The 18,676-nt window shown below is 47.3% G+C and overlaps 1 protein-coding gene across 2 annotated transcripts in view; it reads right to left on the reverse strand.

Annotated features, from left to right (window-relative positions):
* Window positions 1-3,666: 3,666 nt before the first annotated feature.
* SCARA3 (scavenger receptor class A member 3) overlaps window positions 3,667-18,676 on the reverse strand; it is a 70,731-nt gene continuing 55,721 nt past the window's right edge. For both annotated transcript variants that reach the window (XM_088465706.1, XM_088465705.1), the window contains exon 6: window positions 3,667-10,628. In XM_088465706.1, the coding sequence (XP_088321832.1) occupies window positions 10,195-10,628 (434 nt within the window). In that variant the 3' untranslated portion in view covers window positions 3,667-10,194. The remainder of the gene's footprint in view (window positions 10,629-18,676) is intronic.

An 18,676-nucleotide genomic window follows, 5' to 3' on the forward strand; every position in this document is an offset into this window, starting at 1 on the left:
AGAGGAGAAGAGTAGAAAACACCGGAGCCGAAGCAGGGAACTCAGAGCCTTCTACAAGGAAATATGATAAGTGGAAAAAGCTGTGCACAGCGGGCAGATGCCACATGGATTAAATAATAATAAACAGGGCAGGGGCAGCGAAGTTGGGAAAAAGAACTGTGAAGGGGGCACAGACTGGATTTACTAAACGGGGGGGTGAAGTGGGGGAAAAAGAGCTGGGCAGATGGCACAGACTGGATTTAGTAAATGGGGTGGGGTTGTTAGTGAAGTGGGGAAAGCTGGACAGATCATTGCACGGACTGGATTTAATAAATGGGGGGAGTGAAGTGGAGAAAGAGCTTAACAATTTTTGCCCAAAACATTTGACGATTTTTTTTTTATTGTGAATGAATAAGGAGGGGGGCCCGGCCCTTGCCTATTTAGTCAGTTCCGGGCCCCACAATTTCTGATGGCAGCCCTGAGTGCGATTCTTAATGTACACATGCAAGTTTTATGTTAAAACAGTTGGTGTTTAAAAAGATGAGCAGGATAAATGTAAAGGAGTCACAATGCTCCTATACAGAATTCAATTAAAAGTCCAGATTCTATATTGATAATAGTCTGTGATGAATACTGGTTCTTACTAGGGTGAGGTAAGATGACTCCTTTAGGTTGTCTCTTTCTGTAGGGCACTAATAAGTGTCTACATGTCCCTATGGCCAGATAGAGTGATCCCAATATGCTGGAATGTCTCTCAGTATAGGTATGCTCCTTGAATAAATGAACGGGTTGCAGGTAACATAAGTAGGCCCCTTTAGGGGGTCCCTTTCCTAATAACACTGAGTGCCTACGTCTCCCTATTATCACCTAATGTGACAACCCGTGAAGTTGTGACAGTGAATCGCAGTCTCCAATGAGTTAATCAGTGGAGCAATAAGTACTGTGCAAGATGAGTGTAGGGTGTTGGTATTCCCTCAATGAGGGCTGACCTGCCATATGAGAGTATCATACATTCCCTCGCTCGGTATTGGTAACACTGCGGGTAGTGTGTATGCTGAAATACAAGACAGGGGCGGCGTCCCGCACTCCTGTCCTTACCGTGAGCAGTGTTCCCTCCCGCTTGTGCAGTGTCTCTGATCGCCTCCCGCCTCCACATGCGGCTTGTGGTCTTCTCCGGGGTGCCTGCTGCCGGGATGGTTGTCAATGTGCACAGTGCGTGCGCGGTGCGACAACGATCTGCTGCTGCCGCCCGGGTGATAAGCAGCTCCTTATTGTATTCTTCTATATACTATTGTGTGTTTCATTTTTTTAAATCTGACTATGTTTTATACTATGCGGATTGCTTTCTTTATGTTTTAACTCTATTAAATATTTTTTTTATATATCATTATAGTCCTCCACTATTATTATTAACGATAATTTATCGTCTTATTAACTTTATTTGAGGCACAGCACTTGCACTTTATTGATTATATATTCTATATTACCACGGTACTGATATATAGGTACATAAATGTATTATTCTATTGAATTAAATGATTGCACGACACTTTAGATATATGAATTAGCAACCCGTTAAGTCACTCTCTAGTCAATTTCCTTTTTCAATGTTTATGCATTTAGTATTTTTACCAGTACTAATTTATTATTGATTTGAGCTGACGCCTTTATATTTAGGCACTTTTGGCGGTTGTATTGTCTGGATTATATATAAGACATCTTAAGTGGTATATATATTCATTGGCGCTTTCTGCCACACATTTATTATATACGAGGGTTGTTCAAAAAGTAATGCCTAAATGCTCATAACTCTGAAATAATATGCAACATTTATTTGAAACTTTGTCAGTTTGTAGTTTAATATGTCTGCTAGCTATATATGTGATTTTGTTTAGATAGTCCAAGAAATACCATGGAATCCAGGATGAAACAAAGAGCCGTCATTCAATTTCTGGAAAAAGAAGGCTGCAGTGCTACAGAAATCCACAGAAGACTGAATAAAGTGTATGGTGAGCGTACGATGGACTATAGCAATGTCAGAAGGTGGATGAAGCGTTTTCAATTGGGAGAATAGTCCGTGGTGGCAGACCATCAGCTGCAGTGCCAGCAGAGAACTGACACTAAGTCGGTGCCATGATTCAGAAAGACCGTCGTGTGACCATCAGAGATGTCAGTGATGACCTGGAATGTAGCCATGGCACTGTAAAAACACTAATCAATGATTTGGGATGTCGTAAAGTGTGTGCTAAATGGGTTCCAAAGCAATTAACCAGGGATCATAAGGCCCAGAGGGTGGAAGTGTGCAATGACCTTTTGACCAACTTTGAAGCCAACTCTGAGACGATTTTGGAAAATGTCATTACAGGTGATGAGACCTGGGTATTCCTTTATGACCCAGAAACAAAGACCCAATCAAAGCAATGGAAACACCTAAGTTCACCTAAGCCAAAAAAGTTTAAATCACAGTGATCCGTAAACAAAGTCATGGTCACATTCTTCTGGGATTGCCGAGGTGTTATTCTCATCGATTACTTGGAACAAAACCAATCAATCAACAGTGATCTATACATTATTACACTTAAGAAGCTGAAGGAAGCCATCCACAAAAAAGGTTAACAATTCCACTGTCAAATGTCATCTTACACCACGACAGTGTCAGACCTCACACTTCGAAGGCAACATCTGCGGACATTGCCAAAATGGGGTGGGCAATAATGCCACATCCACTATTCAGTCCTGATTTGGGCCCTTCTCATCTGTTTGGCCCTCTCAAAAACTGTTACCGTGGTCAACATTTTAAAGACATAAGAGGTTGTTAAAAACGCCATACGTTCCTGGGTCAAACACCAAACACTGGAATTTTTCCAAAGTGGATTCACAGCTTGGGTTGAGAGGTGGAGAAAATGTTTGAGGGCAGATGGTGAATTTTTTCAGTAGAATCATTCTGTTACTAAGGCTTCAAAGTATTTTACTGCAAATTTTCAAATCAGCATCTATAACAAAATTTGAGTTGTGAGCATTTAGGCATTACTTTTTGAACAACCCTCGTGTATATATATATATATATATATATATATATATGACACAAGAATGACATGGCAGCACATACCCAGTGTTGCTCGGCTCAGTGGTTCTACAGCAATGCAGTCCAACAAACACACCTTACAGCTAGCAGGGGACTCCAGCTTCCAACTTCGCCTTCCATATTGAGATATTGTGCTGCGTGATGGTTGCCTTTCCTTGGGGATACTGGGAAACCTTATAGACCATGGTCCTGATGTCATCCACACAGCCGCCTGGCTGGAATGTGATTCTGTCCTCCGCATTGGCCATGGCCCTTAGCGGAGAAGCAGCTAGCCCACGCGTCACTACCTCTGTCCTCATTTCCAGCTTTATCCTCCCTGCCCTCCCGGTGACTGACAACTGACGTTACTGGGAGACGGGGCTTAAGTCAAGCTGCTCTGGGAGGTGGGGCTTAAGCACATCATATACTACAGTATAGTAGTTTGTATCTATATATATTACCCAATACTGACCTTGTCTTGTTTTTCATTGTCCCTACTATATTTTGTCCCTGTGTTGTGCGATTCTGTGCCCGTCACTCCATTACTTAGTAAATGCACCTTTACTGCATTGGACCTAACCTTCATTTATTGCATAAAATCCACCATTAACACAGCTCTGCAGTTATTTATTGAGCAAAAGTCTTTATTTTGTTTGTGAATAAACTTGAGAGTACATGTACAGTATATAACAAACCAAAACTTACAACAATGAGTGTGATACATTCCGTGTGCAATCCAGTTGCACATTTATATCGAGAGCAAAACTGACTTGATCATTTATTAAAATCTACCTACCTGGTTTTAGGCGCAATGTTTTTCTATGTTAGGGGCTAATTTATCAAGCTGCCCCTTGTATATAGGGATTACATACTGTATGTTTATGTTTTTAATCATCGCAATTTACAAAATATTATGGCTGGGGCAGTAGGTTCCTCCAGTCTGCGGATGTGCGCACGCATTAGTTAAGATACCACCCAGGGGAGTTATTATCACTGGTGCTGGCAATATTATTATTCAACATCTAGGAAACATTTTAAACCTGGGTCTGTCCCAGTAAATTAGGGATGGCTGGTGTCTATGTATTATGAAAGCTTCCATGGAAGATGTAACCCAACATTCAAGTGAAGTTACGTTTCGTCAGTGACTTCCAGCGCACATCAGAATCCTGTGATTTCTTTCTTTTCTTTGTTACTGTTGTGTAACATTAGTGCAGCAGGTAGATTGTGATAAAGGATCAATCCAATGTAATATATTATATTCTGACACATAAAAAGCACAGTCATACAAGGAGAATTTACAAGTTTGCTATTGCAGTTTGTGCGCTGAGATGAAAACATTTCTCCGCAGTAGTGAAATTATTCTGCACCTTTACAGAATGAAGTTATCGGACAATTTTAGGTCCTACCAGCATAAACCATAGACAGAAATAGCTCTTTTAGCCACTTTGGGAGCAGATGCATAAAATACAGTGAAAAGGAGAAACACCAATAATATCCGTACCGTTACGTCACTATATAATATGCAGATTAGCGGTTTCTCTTTCCCCAGTATGCAATGTTATAATGGGAAACTATAGTTATAAAGTGAATGCTAAATATGATTTTGTCTCAGTATTTAATTTAGCTTAAAGGAGATACAATTATAGAGAACACATTCATTGAATAAGATAATATAATACAATCACTGTTTGGTCCCCAGGAGCCGCAATTTCAAATGCGGTGGTTTTACTTAAACTGAGTAGTGAATTGAAGTTTCCAGACAATTTAGGCCACTCCCACATTACACCAGTCTGCGCCTGATACACCCAAACCACGCCCATTTTTTGGGGGGGCAAAGCCTGCTTTAGCCTCCTGAAGCTGGGAATGATCTGCTAAAATCAGGACTGTTGGCATGTCTAATAAGAGGACCACTACACTATTACTAGACTAAAAATGGATCAATATTATGCATCTTAAAGCATGATATGTAAATGAACCAATATCTGACACATGTGCGGGTTACTAATGCATGCATGCCATTTTAGGCTCTCAGTGCCTCCATTCTCCTCAATATACTAACAGACATGACGTCTAGCGTGTACAGTACAAGTGCTTCCCTTATCTGTAAACTATTTAGCTTATGTGAAAGACATCGATGATAAATATTGTACAGGATCCTGGTGCTATAATCCCTTACAACATTTTAAAAAAATGTTCTGCTAAAAATGACTGTGGACTCCGGGCCTCATTCAGCAAGGATCGCTACTCTGCTAATATGCACGCAATGCAGTTGTTAATATCAATGGTGATATGTAAATGACTGCATTCGCATTGCGATCGCAGCCTAACATTGGGACGCTCACTTCCGCTTACTCACATCCATACACTTTGGCAACATAGCAATATAATCGGTAACATCGGACCCATACGCACAGGTAAGGCAGGTCAGAGCTCACTCATGCAAACTTCAGCGCATGCTATGAGCCCTCAGGCTGTCCCTGGTATCGCAGTGAATAATTTATGCACGCCCCTGCAACGGCATTACAATGCACAGGCACGCCTGCATTTCACCGACCACCCCCCATCACCACCCACAAACGGCAGTTCCTGTCAATCACTCTGCCATGGGTCTGCGTGGTCACTGTGATCACAGTTGCGATCGTAGCGGCTGCTTCGCGCACTGCGATGCATGCGCAGTGCGAATAAATCAGCCGATGGCGTGCATATTAGCAAATGAGATCCAAGCTGAATCAGGCTCTTTGTTTGTTTTGTTGGGTTTTTTTGTCCCCGCACATATTCTTCCATATAGACATTTTCCTCATTATATCTCAGCCACACCACAGAACAGCACAAATTGATGCTGGCATTGTCCCTGTTCTTTATATATACTATAATTTTCACATAGTGAGCATAATGTGGAAATTATAAATACAGCGCAGGGAGGCAAAGCAGAAACAAAACTGGCAGATTGTAATGGCGAAACGCGTTTCGTTCAAGATGTTTCTCATTTTCAGCCTGTCGCTTGACACTTCCCTTGTCACAAGTAGCTCTGGCCTCACTAATATAATCACATGAATGGACAGGTTACTGCCTCATCATACCCAGTGAACATTATTATATGTTGATATAGTTGGCTACCTGGCTCCAAACATTGTTGCCGGGGATTGTTAAACTCAACTGTGGAAAGATCAGTTGTGTCTCTGTGTGATTGACAAGAGTGTGGTATTAGCCTGCCCCCAGACTCCTGTGTCAGCTAGCTGCCATTAGATAGTTTTGGCCAATAAGAGCTGACACAGAAGTCTAGGGGCGGGATAATCTGGCGTACCTCTTATCACACATAGACCCATATGATCCTTCCCTGGTGAGCTTAATGATCCCTGGCAACAGTACATAGTGCAGGGCAGACTTCATATTGTTTAAACTGCACCCCTCCCCCACCCTGACAGTTTTGGATTGTGCTGTAGCCCCCATCTTGCAACCACAATTGCATATGATCTTCATTAGACTCTTCAAGGACCTTAAAAAAAATATCACAACCCTAAACTTAAATGTATAACACCAATAATAAAAGGAAAGAAGAAAGTGCATATCTCATATAATTCATCAGGTCTTAGCGCGCACAATAATTCAAACAAAACAAATATTCATTCTAAAAAAAGCATCTAGCAGTGTCAACATCTGGCTTATTTAATGTGAATTGAGATCACATACAAAAGGGGGATCTTACAATTAATCACTATAGAGCTGCTGCAAAACCACACGGCAGCCAGTAGCCTGCTGTACCGCTGAGATCGGTCATCTTGTATCGTGATGTCACACAGTTACTTACCCTTGTGTTTGCTGCGCTCCAAGAGATTGCACACATGCATAGAGGAAAGAGAGTCAGCAAATGGTCACTGATACCCAGATGCATCGCGCTTTTTGTGGTGGGACACAGCAGGATGTTGTATTGGCCCCCTATTTTTTTCACTTTTAGTTTTTATAACCATTTCCAGAAAAGGGAATAAATCAGTGAAATCATTTCAGAAATGACTAAAATAAGCATCTGCGCACTTACAGTACTGTATTTATTCCTGAGAGACAATGGACCTTATTCAGAGTCGGTCGCGAGCGCTGAGCGCTCGCAACCGACTCGATGTTGGTCCACAGGGCATGCGCACGACGGAGACGGCTCCATCGCGCGCATGCGCGAGCCCCCGCTAACGACGTCATTGGCGGGCTCGAAGCAGATGGAGCGAGCTCCGTTTGCTGGGCGGGCAGGGGGCGTGCCTGGCCAAACGGAGGCGTTCCTTTCGGAACGCTTGCCGTTTTGTGATGTCAGTGGGGAGCTTCCTGCTCAAACAGAGCAGGAAGCTCCCTGGGGCTTAAGGTTAAGGTTAACGAGACCCTACCCTAGGGTCTCGTAGTAAGACCCGATGGTCGCGATGGTCTTGACCATCGCGACCATCTCCCTTAGCGGTCATTAGAGCTGTGGGTGTTAACCCACAGCCTAACGACCGACATGGAGGCGGCCGTTCAGGATGCAAGCGGCCGCCCTGTTTCTGAGTGACTGCTTGCATCCTACGACCGCCTCTGAATGAGGCCCAATGTCTCTGTTCTGAGTGCCGGTACCATTTTTCATGAAAAAAGCACTGCCTAGATCAGCGGTGGCCAACCTGTGGCTCTTCCATTGTCCTGATGCGGCTCTCCTGCCGTCTCCCCTGACTGACACTGACTGCTGGAGTGACACATGCAGAGGCTGCTGTTGTGACACATCAGGGGCCGCTGGAGTGACACATGGAGGGGCTGGATTGTATTATGTAAATCTATTTTTTTTTCCAATGTATATTTTGTGGAAGTGGCTCTTTCAGTGTATTTTATGTGGATGTGGCTTCTTCAGTGTATTATTTGTGGATGTGGCTCTTACATTGTATTTTATGTGGATCTGGCTTGTTTTAGTGTATTTTATGTGGATATGTTTTTTTTTTTCAATGGTTTTTTTTTATATTGTTCTGGCTTTTTCTTTACCTTTAACAGTTACCTCCATGGTGATTGCATTCATGTGATTTTACACACTCCTACAAAAATCGTACCAGGGACGTGGCCTAGCTAGCACAAGGCCATACCCCTTTTTGCATGTGCGCCTTCGGCGTGCACATGACCTCGGCTCTTTGACATACCTACAGATATTTTTGGGCTCTTTAACTCTGGCTGGTTGGCCACCCCTGGCCTAGATGATATCACTGGATTTCGCTAAACATGGCACCCACCAAAACTGCATCATACGTGGGATGTGTGGTTTGTGCGTGTCTGTAGAACTGAGTAATGCAAAGAAGTGCCCCATACATGTATGTCCAGACGCTATTTGTGTGATCATTACCCTGCCGTTTACTATGTCTGAGGTCACAGCCATCCAGCTATAAATGCAAGAGAAAAGCGTTGCGCTGATGAACTAATATAATTTTCTTTCAGAAACAGTTTATATTGCAAAGAAACAAAGTGTCAGAGTGTTCTGCTAAAATACGACAGCAATTAAAGCTTGATACAGTATGCCCCGCTGTACGTATGCTGGAATTATGTACAGTAATGAGAGGTGACTTGTGTATAGTTAGTATGCAACTTACAGCAATTAATATGGACACAAACCAAACGTAAGTTGTGATACCTATTCATCTTCCCAATGTACACATCTATGTATTTTATATACAGTACTGGTAAGTGGAGTATTTAGCATAAATGTGTGCGTGCTTTCTATATACTTACTGTAACAATATCTCTCCAGCACCTAAACTGAGTTTGGCTGCACTGAGTTACAGATGAAAGTTCCTGTGACAGGACCTCTATATTTTTCTTGGAAATCAAGGGGGTTGAAATAACCACATAAAGTAAAAACACCCTGTGCATACACTCATTTCATAACATTACACAGCCCCCCCCCCCCCTCAGCTGGAGCAGGATGGACAAGCTGCGGCCGTTTGGGGGAGCAGCAAGGTCAGGGCTGGGGAGCGTTCTTGCAAACTGGGGCGTGTCCTCCGACGCAGCTTCACTGTCCCCTGTAGAGCAAAAACTCCATTCATACTGCGTAACATGAGGGTTGCTCAGATGGCCGATGTTTTCGTAGATGAACCAATGGCTGCCTTCTCGGACGCAGCTAAGGATCACAGGAGCTGGCAGGAGGCTTTACACAAGATGCCTCCTGCAGCATTAGTATATTTTAGCATCGCTGCTGCGTCTGATTTTATCTTTTTTTTTTACTAAAACAACTTTTTGAGAGGAATGTCGTTAAATTACTTCCTTAGTAAAGAACATATGGAATAATATTTACAAAGGTAACACCATCACAATGTAATACGAGTCGCACGCAGTGGAGTATAATGGCAGGCTCCGGTCTACAACTTTAGGCAAATGCCCGCTACATACTCCTTCCATTTTGTGCACGGACTGAGATATCCACTTTTAGTGCCCGTGCACACTGTAACACCGATTTATTCATCCTTATACATCACCATCAGTTGCACCATCGAAACTTGCACCAGCTCTATGACAGGTGCAGTTTCGCTGTCTGACCACGACCTATGGCTGTGGCTGTGCATCCGGGAACGCGGCTGCTTGCATTGACACGCCCATGACATTCCCATAATACGCCCACTGAGCATACTATCTATGAGTGCACTACTAACCACCTCCCATCACTTTTTCCACCACATTTCTGATTCCATCTGTCCACATCGCAGCAGCGCCTCTGTGTGTACGCTCTGTGTAATGCACGCGCCATAGGAGTTTTTACAAATTTTTGTGCATGTGCAGTTTCAAAGAATAGCTTAACTACGTGAACATCGGTGTTGCGTTCGGCCCCAATCAGACCCATTGTTGGGCCAATAATCAGAAGAGAAGAATGGAGTTTATGCAGCATTTGTACGTTCAAAGTTCAACAGGTGCATCATTTAGAGACAGAATATGGTTTCCGCCCAGCGATCTATACTCAGACATTACTGAGAATTGTCAGACATTGTTGGGGGAGCATAAGGTCTACGTCTGACAATGGATAACCTGCATTTCAGGTCAACGTTTTTGTTCACGAATGTTGATCATTTTGAATTCACTGTAAAAAATAATCTACAGTCATAACATTTTGTTTTTCGTTCCTCAGTGCTGCAATCATGTAACTTAAGTTCCATTAAAAGTGGTTACATTCATTTAGAGAAAGTAGATGGTCCTTTTGGCCCCGGTGGCCCAGGCAAACCACGAGGTCCTGGAATCCCAGCTTCCCCTTGTGGACCCACTGGTTCACTTGCCTGAAGTTCTGGTCCTCCATAGAAGACGTTGGGCCCTATGTATCCTGGAGGTCCACCAGGACCTATCAGACCTATATCGCCTTTTGCTCCTTTTTGACCTTTGGGACCTGGTGGCCCCATGCTGCCCTTCTCACCTTTGAGACCTGCAGCCCCTTTTGTTCCAAGGGAACCTTTTACTCCCATAGGTCCAATATCACCAATAGGTCCTCTTGGTCCTTCATGACCAGGATCCCCTAAGTCAGCCATGTCACCTTTATCTCCTTTTAGGCCTAAAGGTCCCTTGACACCCACATCACCTTTGAATCCTCTCGGGCCTGGAAGACCTGGGGAACCTGTTAAAAAAAGAATGACATATTAGTGGCGTTTATTTACAGGTATTAATCATATTCAGAATTATCCTGCATATTCATGTTTTTTAACTATCTATCATGTACATATCTTGTGTGTAACGGAACCTTGTGGGCTTTCGGATGTCTCATGCAGGATGGCTGAAACAGAGCTATTTTCTGATTCATGCCTGTATTTTCTGAACTGCCTGTATTGGGATGAGCGGCCTGTATTGGGGTGAGCGGCCTGTATTGGGATGAGCGGCCTGTATTGGGATGAGCTGCCTGTATTGGGATGAGCGGCCTGTATTGGGATGAGCGGCCTACACTGGGATGAGCTGCCTGTATTGGGATGAGCAGCCTGTATTGGGATGAGCGGACTGTATTGGGATGAGCGGACTGTATTGGGATGAGCTGCCTGTATTGGGATGAGCGGCCTGTATTGGGATGAGCGGCCTGTATTGGGATGAGCGGCCTGTATAGGGATGAGCGGCCTGTAATGGGGTGAGCGGCCTGTATTGGGATGAGCTGCCTGTATTGGGATGAGCTGCCTGTATTGGGATGAGCTGCCTGTATAGGGATGAGTGGCCTGTATTGGGATAAGCTGCCTGTATTGGGAAGAGCGGCCTGTATTGGGATGAGCGGCCTGTAAAGGGATGAGCGGCCTGTATTGGGATGAGCTGCCTGTATTGGGATGAGCGGCCTGTATTGGGATGAGTGGCCTGTATTGGGATGAGCGGCCTGTATTGGGATGAGCTGCCTGTTTTGGGATGAGCGGCCTGTATTGGGATGAGCGGCCTGTATTGGGAGGGATGAGCGGCCTGTACTGGGATGAGCGGCCTGTATTGGGATGAGCGGCCTGTATTGGGATGAGCGGCCTGTATTGGGATGAGCGGCCTGTATTGGGATGAGCGGCCTGTATTGGGATGAGCGGCCTGTATTGGGATGAGCGGCCTGTATTGGGATGAGCGGCCAGTATTGGGATAAGCGGCCTGTATAGGGATGAGCGGCCTGTATTGGGATGAGCGGCCTGTGTTGGGATGAGCGGCCTGTATTGGGATGAGCGGCCTGTATTGGGATGAGCGGCCTGTATTGGGATGAGCTGCCTGTATTGGGATGAGCTGCCTGTATTGGGATGAGCGGCCTGTATTGGGATGAGCTGCCTGTATTGGGATGAGCGGCCTGTATAGGGATGAGCGGCCTGTAATGGGGTGAGCGGCCTGTATTGGGATGAGCTGCCTGTATTGGGATGAGCTGCCTGTATTGGGATGAGCTGCCTGTATTGGGATGAGCTGCCTGTATAGGGATGAGCGGCCTGTATTGGGATGAGCTGCCTGTATTGGGAAGAGCGGCCTGTATTGGGATGAGCGGCCTGTAAAGGGATGAGCGGCCTGTATTGGGATGAGCGGCCTGTATTGGGATGAGCGGCCTGTATTGGGATGAGAGGCCTGTATTGGGATGAGCGGCCTGTATTGGGATGAGCTGCCTGTTTTGGGATGAGCGGCCTGTATTGGGATGAGCGGCCTGTATTGGGATGAGCGGCCTGTACTGGGATGAGCGGCCTGTATTGGGATGAGCGGCCTGTATTGGGATGAGCGGCCTGTATTGGGATGAGCTGCCTGTATTGGGATGAGCGGCCTGTATTGGGATGAGCGGCCTGTATTGGGATGAGCGGCCTGTATTGGGATGAGCGGCCTGTATAGGGATGAGCGGCCTGTATTGGGATGAGCGGCCTGTGTTGGGATGAGCGGCCTGTGTTGGGATGAGCGGCCTGTATTGGGATGAGCGGCCTGTATTGGGATGAGCTGCCTGTATTGGGATGAGCGGCCTGTATTGGGATGAGCTGCCTGTATTGGGATGAGCGGCTGTATTGGGATGAGCCGCCTGTATTGGGATGAGCGGCCTGTGTTGGGATGAGCTGCCTGTGTTGGGATGAGCGGCCTGTATTGGGATGAGCGGCCTGTATTGGGATGAGCTGCCTGTATTGGGATGAGCGGCCTGTATTGGGATGAGCGGCCTGTAGTGGGATGAGCGGCCTGTATTGGGATGAGCGGCCTGTATTGGGATGAGCTGCCTGTATTGGGATGAGCGGCCTGTATAGCGATGAGCGGCCTGTATTGGGATGAGCGGCCTGTGTTGGGATGAGCGGCCTGTGTTGGGATGAGCGGCCTGTATTGGGATGAGCTGGCTGTGTTGGGATGAGCGGCCTGTATTGGGATGAGCGGCCTGTATTGGGATGAGCTGCCTGTATTGGGATGAGCTGGCTGCGTTGGGATGAGCGGCCTGTGTTGGGATGAGCGGCCTGTGTTGGGATGAGTGGCCTGTGTAGGGATGAGCGGCCTGTCTTGGGATGAGCGGCCTGTATTGGGATGAGCGGCCTGTATTGGGATGAGCGGCCTGTATTGGGATGAGCGGCCTGTATTGTGATGAGCGGCCTGTATTGGGATGAGCTGGCTGTGTTGGGATGAGCGGCCTGTATTGGGATGGCTGCCTGTATTGGGACGAGCGGCCTGTTTTGGGACGAGCGGCCTGTATTGGGACGAGCGGCCTGTATTGGGACGAGCTGCCTGTATTGGGACGAGCTGTCTGTATTGGGACGAGCGGCCTGTATTGGGATGAGCTGCCTGTATTGGGATGAGCGGCCTGTATTGGGATGAGCGGCCTGTATTGGGATGAGCTGCCTGTATTGGGATGAGCGGCCTGTATTGGGATGAGCGGCCTGTATTGGGATGACTGGCCTGTATTGGGACGAGCGGCCTGTATTGGGATGAGCTGCCTGTATTGGGATGAGCGGCCTGTATTGGGATGACTGGCCTGTATTGAGATGAGCGTCCTGTATTGGAGTGAGCGGCCTGTATTGGGATGAGCGGCCTGTATTGGGATGAGCGGCCTGTGTTGGGATGAGTTGCCTGTGTTGGGATGAGCGGCCTGTATTGGGATGAGCTGCCTGTTTTGGGATGAGCGGCCTGTATTGGGATGAGCGGCCTGTATTGGGATGAGCGGCCTGTATTGGGATGAGCGGCCTGTATTGGGATGAGCTGCCTGTATTGGGATGAGCGGCCTGTATTGGGATGAGCGGCCTGTATTGGGATGAGCGGCCTGTATTGGGATGAGCGGCCTGTATAGGGATGAGCGGCCTGTATTGGGATGAGCGGCCTGTGTTGGGATGAGCGGCCTGTGTTGGGATGAGCGGCCTGTATTGGGATGAGCGGCCTGTATTGGGATGAGCTGCCTGTATTGGGATGAGCGGCCTGTATTGGGATGAGCTGCCTGTATTGGGATGAGCGGCTGTATTGGGATGAGCCGCCTGTATTGGGATGAGCGGCCTGTGTTGGGATGAGCTGCCTGTGTTGGGATGAGCGGCCTGTATTGGGATGAGCGGCCTGTATTGGGATGAGCTGCCTGTATTGGGATGAGCGGCCTGTATTGGGATGAGCGGCCTGTAGTGGGATGAGCGGCCTGTATTGGGATGAGCGGCCTGTATTGGGATGAGCTGCCTGTATTGGGATGAGCGGCCTGTATAGCGATGAGCGGCCTGTATTGGGATGAGCGGCCTGTGTTGGGATGAGCGGCCTGTGTTGGGATGAGCGGCCTGTATTGGGATGAGCTGGCTGTGTTGGGATGAGCGGCCTGTATTGGGATGAGCGGCCTGTATTGGGATGAGCTGCCTGTATTGGGATGAGCTGGCTGCGTTGGGATGAGCGGCCTGTGTTGGGATGAGCTGCCTGTGTTGGGATGAGTGGCCTGTGTAGGGATGAGCGGCCTGTCTTGGGATGAGCGGCCTGTATTGGGATGAGCGGCCTGTATTGGGATGAGCGGCCTGTATTGGGATGAGCTGCCTGTATTGGGATGAGCGGCCTGTATTGGGATGAGCGGCCTGTATTTGGATGAGCGGCCTGTATTGGGGTGAGCGGCCTGTATAGGGATGAGCGGCCTGTATTGGGATGAGCGGCCTGTGTTGGGATGAGCGGCCTGTGTTGGGATGAGCGGCCTGTATTGGGATGAGCGGCCTGTATTGGGATGAGCTGCCTGTATTGGGATGAGCGGCCTGTATTGGGATGAGCTGCCTGTATTGGGATGAGCGGCTGTATTGGGATGAGCCGCCTGTATTGGGATGAGCGGCCTGTGTTGGGATGAGCTGCCTGTGTTGGGATGAGCGGCCTGTATTGGGATGAGCGGCCTGTATTGGGATGAGCTGCCTGTATTGGGATGAGCGGCCTGTATTGGGATGAGCGGCCTGTAGTGGGATGAGCGGCCTGTATTGGGATGAGCGGCCTGTATTGGGATGAGCTGCCTGTATTGGGATGAGCGGCCTGTATAGCGATGAGCGGCCTGTATTGGGATGAGCGGCCTGTGTTGGGATGAGCGGCCTGTGTTGGGATGAGCGGCCTGTGTTGGGATGAGCGGCCTGTATTGGGATGAGCTGGCTGTGTTGGGATGAGCGGCCTGTATTGGGATGAGCGGCCTGTATTGGGATGAGCTGCCTGTATTGGGATGAGCTGGCTGCGTTGGGATGAGCGGCCTGTGTTGGGATGAGCGGCCTGTGTTGGGATGAGTGGCCTGTGTAGGGATGAGCGGCCTGTCTTGGGATGAGCGGCCTGTATTGGGATGAGCGGCCTGTATTGGGATGAGCGGCCTGTATTGGGATGAGCGGCCTGTATTGGGATGAGCGGCCTGTATTGGGATGAGCTGGCTGTGTTGGGATGAGCGGCCTGTATTGGGAAGGCTGCCTGTATTGGGACGAGCGGCCTGTTTTGGGACGAGCGGCCTGTATTGGGACGAGCGGCCTGTATTGGGACGAGCTGCCTGTATTGGGACGAGCTGTCTGTATTGGGATGAGCTGCCTGTATTGGGATGAGCGGCCTGTATTGGGATGAGCTGCCTGTATTGGGATGAGCGGCCTGTATTGGGATGAGCTGCCTGTAGTGGGATGAGCGGCCTGTATTGGGATGAGCGTCTGTATTGGGATGAGCGGCCTGTATTGGGGTGAGCGGCCTGTATTGGGGTGAGCGTCCTGTATTGGGATGAGCGGCCTGTATTGGGATGAGCGGCCTGTATTGGGATGAGCTGCCTGTATTGGGATGAGCTGCCTGTATTGGGGTGAGCGGCCTGTATTGGGATGAGCTGCCTGTATTGGGATGAGCTGCCTGTATTGGGATGAGCGGCCTGTATTGGGGTGAGCGGCCTGTATTGGGGTGAGCGGCCTGTATTGGGATGAGCGGCCTGTATTGGGATGAGCGGCCTGTATTGGGATGAGCGGCCTGTATTGGGATGAGCGGCCTGTATTGGGATGAGCTGCCTGTATTGGGATGAGCTGCCTGTATTGGGATGAGCTGCCTGTATTGGGATGAGTGGCCGGTAAGGTACATTGTAAATTTCAGGTTTTACCTGCAGGGAGGCAAAATAATGGTAATTTCGACCGAATCTGTTTGTGCGTCACACTTTGCAGACTTCTGTATATTTTTCTATTATCAAACTGTCCTGATCATCTCTGTCACAGGCGCCATCCGTACATCTGATTTTATATCGCACCAGATGTATTTTGCCTATAATGTCTTTAAACACAGTATGTGCTCCCTGAAAAGTGGAAAAATAATATTGGCTGTGTGATTAATCCTTTCTCCTTGAGCTGGGAATCTGTGTATGAAGTAATGCTTGGAAACGAGTTATCCCACCAGCCGTGGAACTGAAAGGAAAGTGCATTTTACAACGTGTGCAGTCCAGTCCTGAGTTACGCTGCCAGGTTTGTCACAGACCTACTGAGCTTCTCTGTGACTTTTGTTTTTATTGTTGAACTTTTTTTTGTCATACACAATGCAGCTAATACTTATTTCCCGAATGTTGTTATTGAAGTTTTGCTATACCAAAAAGGCAACATCCCCCCCCCCTTCCACCTGTCAGAGGTTCATTTATACTCAGCAGGAGACAGTACACTATAGGACGACACACTAAAGCTGCATACACACACAACGATTTTGTTACCAACGATTTTCTGAACGATTATCTGTCAGATTTTTTAAAGTGTAATAAACGATTTTTTTTTAACTACAAACGATTTTTGAAAATCGTTCAGTTGGTCAGTCAGAATGAACTACAAACTACAGACGGGAACGCGCATGAACGATAATCGTTCATCATTATAACTCAGAAACTGAACAATTTTTTCAATGATTGAACGATAACGACGTTGTTATAGTTAAATCGTTAAAAAAATCGTTACATGTATATGCAGCTATAGAGATGTACATATGTGTCCTCACACACTGTGGCTTCAGTCGTGCCAAATAGCCGTTCTCGGCGCGCCAGGTCCCGGGCATCTCAGCTGTGCCAAGTGTCTAGCTCAAAATGTGCATTTACTCACATAAATAAAACAACTGGAAGCGACAAATCTGCATTGCTAGCGTACACTGATCAAATGGATGTGCAACGTCTGTGTGCGATTGAGTCTGAATCTAGGTAAGAAGTGCTGCAATGCAGCGGCCATGGCTCTGCGCCACGCCAATTTCTGTAATAAATCATCTGCAACTTTGTACGGGTTTAAAACCAATTTATGTGAGATGAATGTCGTACCCCAGAAAAGTAGGGCACCCTAGTCCTCTCAGAGCATCTCAACCACGCCGGTGCACCCACACTAGACAGCCCAGGCCAGGGATCCCTGTGGAGGTGGGGACCCCCCAATAAAGGGGTACCCCCTCTCCTGGGTACCCCAGGTCAGTGCTGAAGCCTGGGGCTATCCTCCGGATTCCTGGCTGGTAAGTGCACACTTGATGGGGTTAATAATTTTTGTAAAAGTAATATTGTCTTTTACAGGGGGGTAGTTGTCCCACCAAGACTCCCTCGCATGCCGGTATTATAGAACTACAGGTACAAGCATGCGCGGCATTAAGGGCCTGCTGGTGCCACTTTTCCGCCTGTAAAAGAAATATTGAAAAAAAGACAGTAGACATACCATAGCTTTTAATATTTTATTACACATACACTCACTGAATCACTCACCCGCACTCACACTACATACTTACCTTGTCCCGAGCGCTTGTCTTTCCCCTTCAATGATCAGTACCTGTAAAAAAAATCCATACGCACCCACCCATTGGTTCTGGTCCTCTTCATTCCATGTAGGCATCCTTGGTCTTGGTAAAATAGAAATAACACCAATGCCGAGCCCACCGGACAGAGTACTGCCCTCTAGGGACAGTACTTCCCGAATGCCAGTTCAGCCGCCACGTGTCCCATAGAAATACATTGACTGAACGCTCATTGGCTGAGAGAGGCAAGCCTCCGCCTCTCAGCCAATGAGCAGTTCCCTCATTGACTTCAATGGTGGGAATGAACTTTAATAACTCTGCGGTTCCCACCACTAAACTGCTGCTGCACAGCCAGAGAAAGCAGATCTTCAAGCACATAAGTGCACAGGTTCTGCCTATTTTTACTATCATCTACTGTATAATAGTGGATTCATTTGAGGCATTTTTCAGCCCCATTCCACTTATTATCTACCTTCTTTCCCATGTGTGGCTCAAATTATTGTTAATTATCACCAGTGCTTACAGTGGTCCTAGAGACGTGCTGGAACTCACCCCCCCCCCCCCTGCCGATGCTTTTTTAATAAGGACAACATGCATGACAAAAAGGGGTGTGGTCTCAAAAGAAAGGGGCGTATTCACACAATAGTATCCCCAATTCAAATTATGCCACACAGTAGCACAATCTTATTCACATTACATATTTTCCCTGATTAACATTACACCACATAGTAGGTTCCCTTAATCATGTATGACACACAGTAGTGCCCCTTTTACACAATGCCCACAGTAGTAGTGCCTCTAATGCACATAATACCCACAGTAGTAGTGTCTCTTACACAATGCCCACAGCAGTAGTGCCCCTTATGCAATGCCCACTGTAGTGGTGCCCCTTATGCAATGCCCTCAGTACTGGTGTGCCTTAGGCAGTGCCCCCAGGTAGTGGTGCCCCTTATGCAGTGCCCCCTATGCAATTCCCCCATTAGTAGTGGCCACAGTGGTAATGCCCCCAGTAGTAATGCCCCCATTAGT

The sequence above is a fragment of the Taudactylus pleione genome, unplaced genomic scaffold (genome assembly GCF_031769625.1).
Source record: "Taudactylus pleione unplaced genomic scaffold, aTauple2 ptg000063l, whole genome shotgun sequence".
NCBI classification, from domain to species: Eukaryota; Metazoa; Chordata; class Amphibia; order Anura; family Myobatrachidae; genus Taudactylus; species Taudactylus pleione.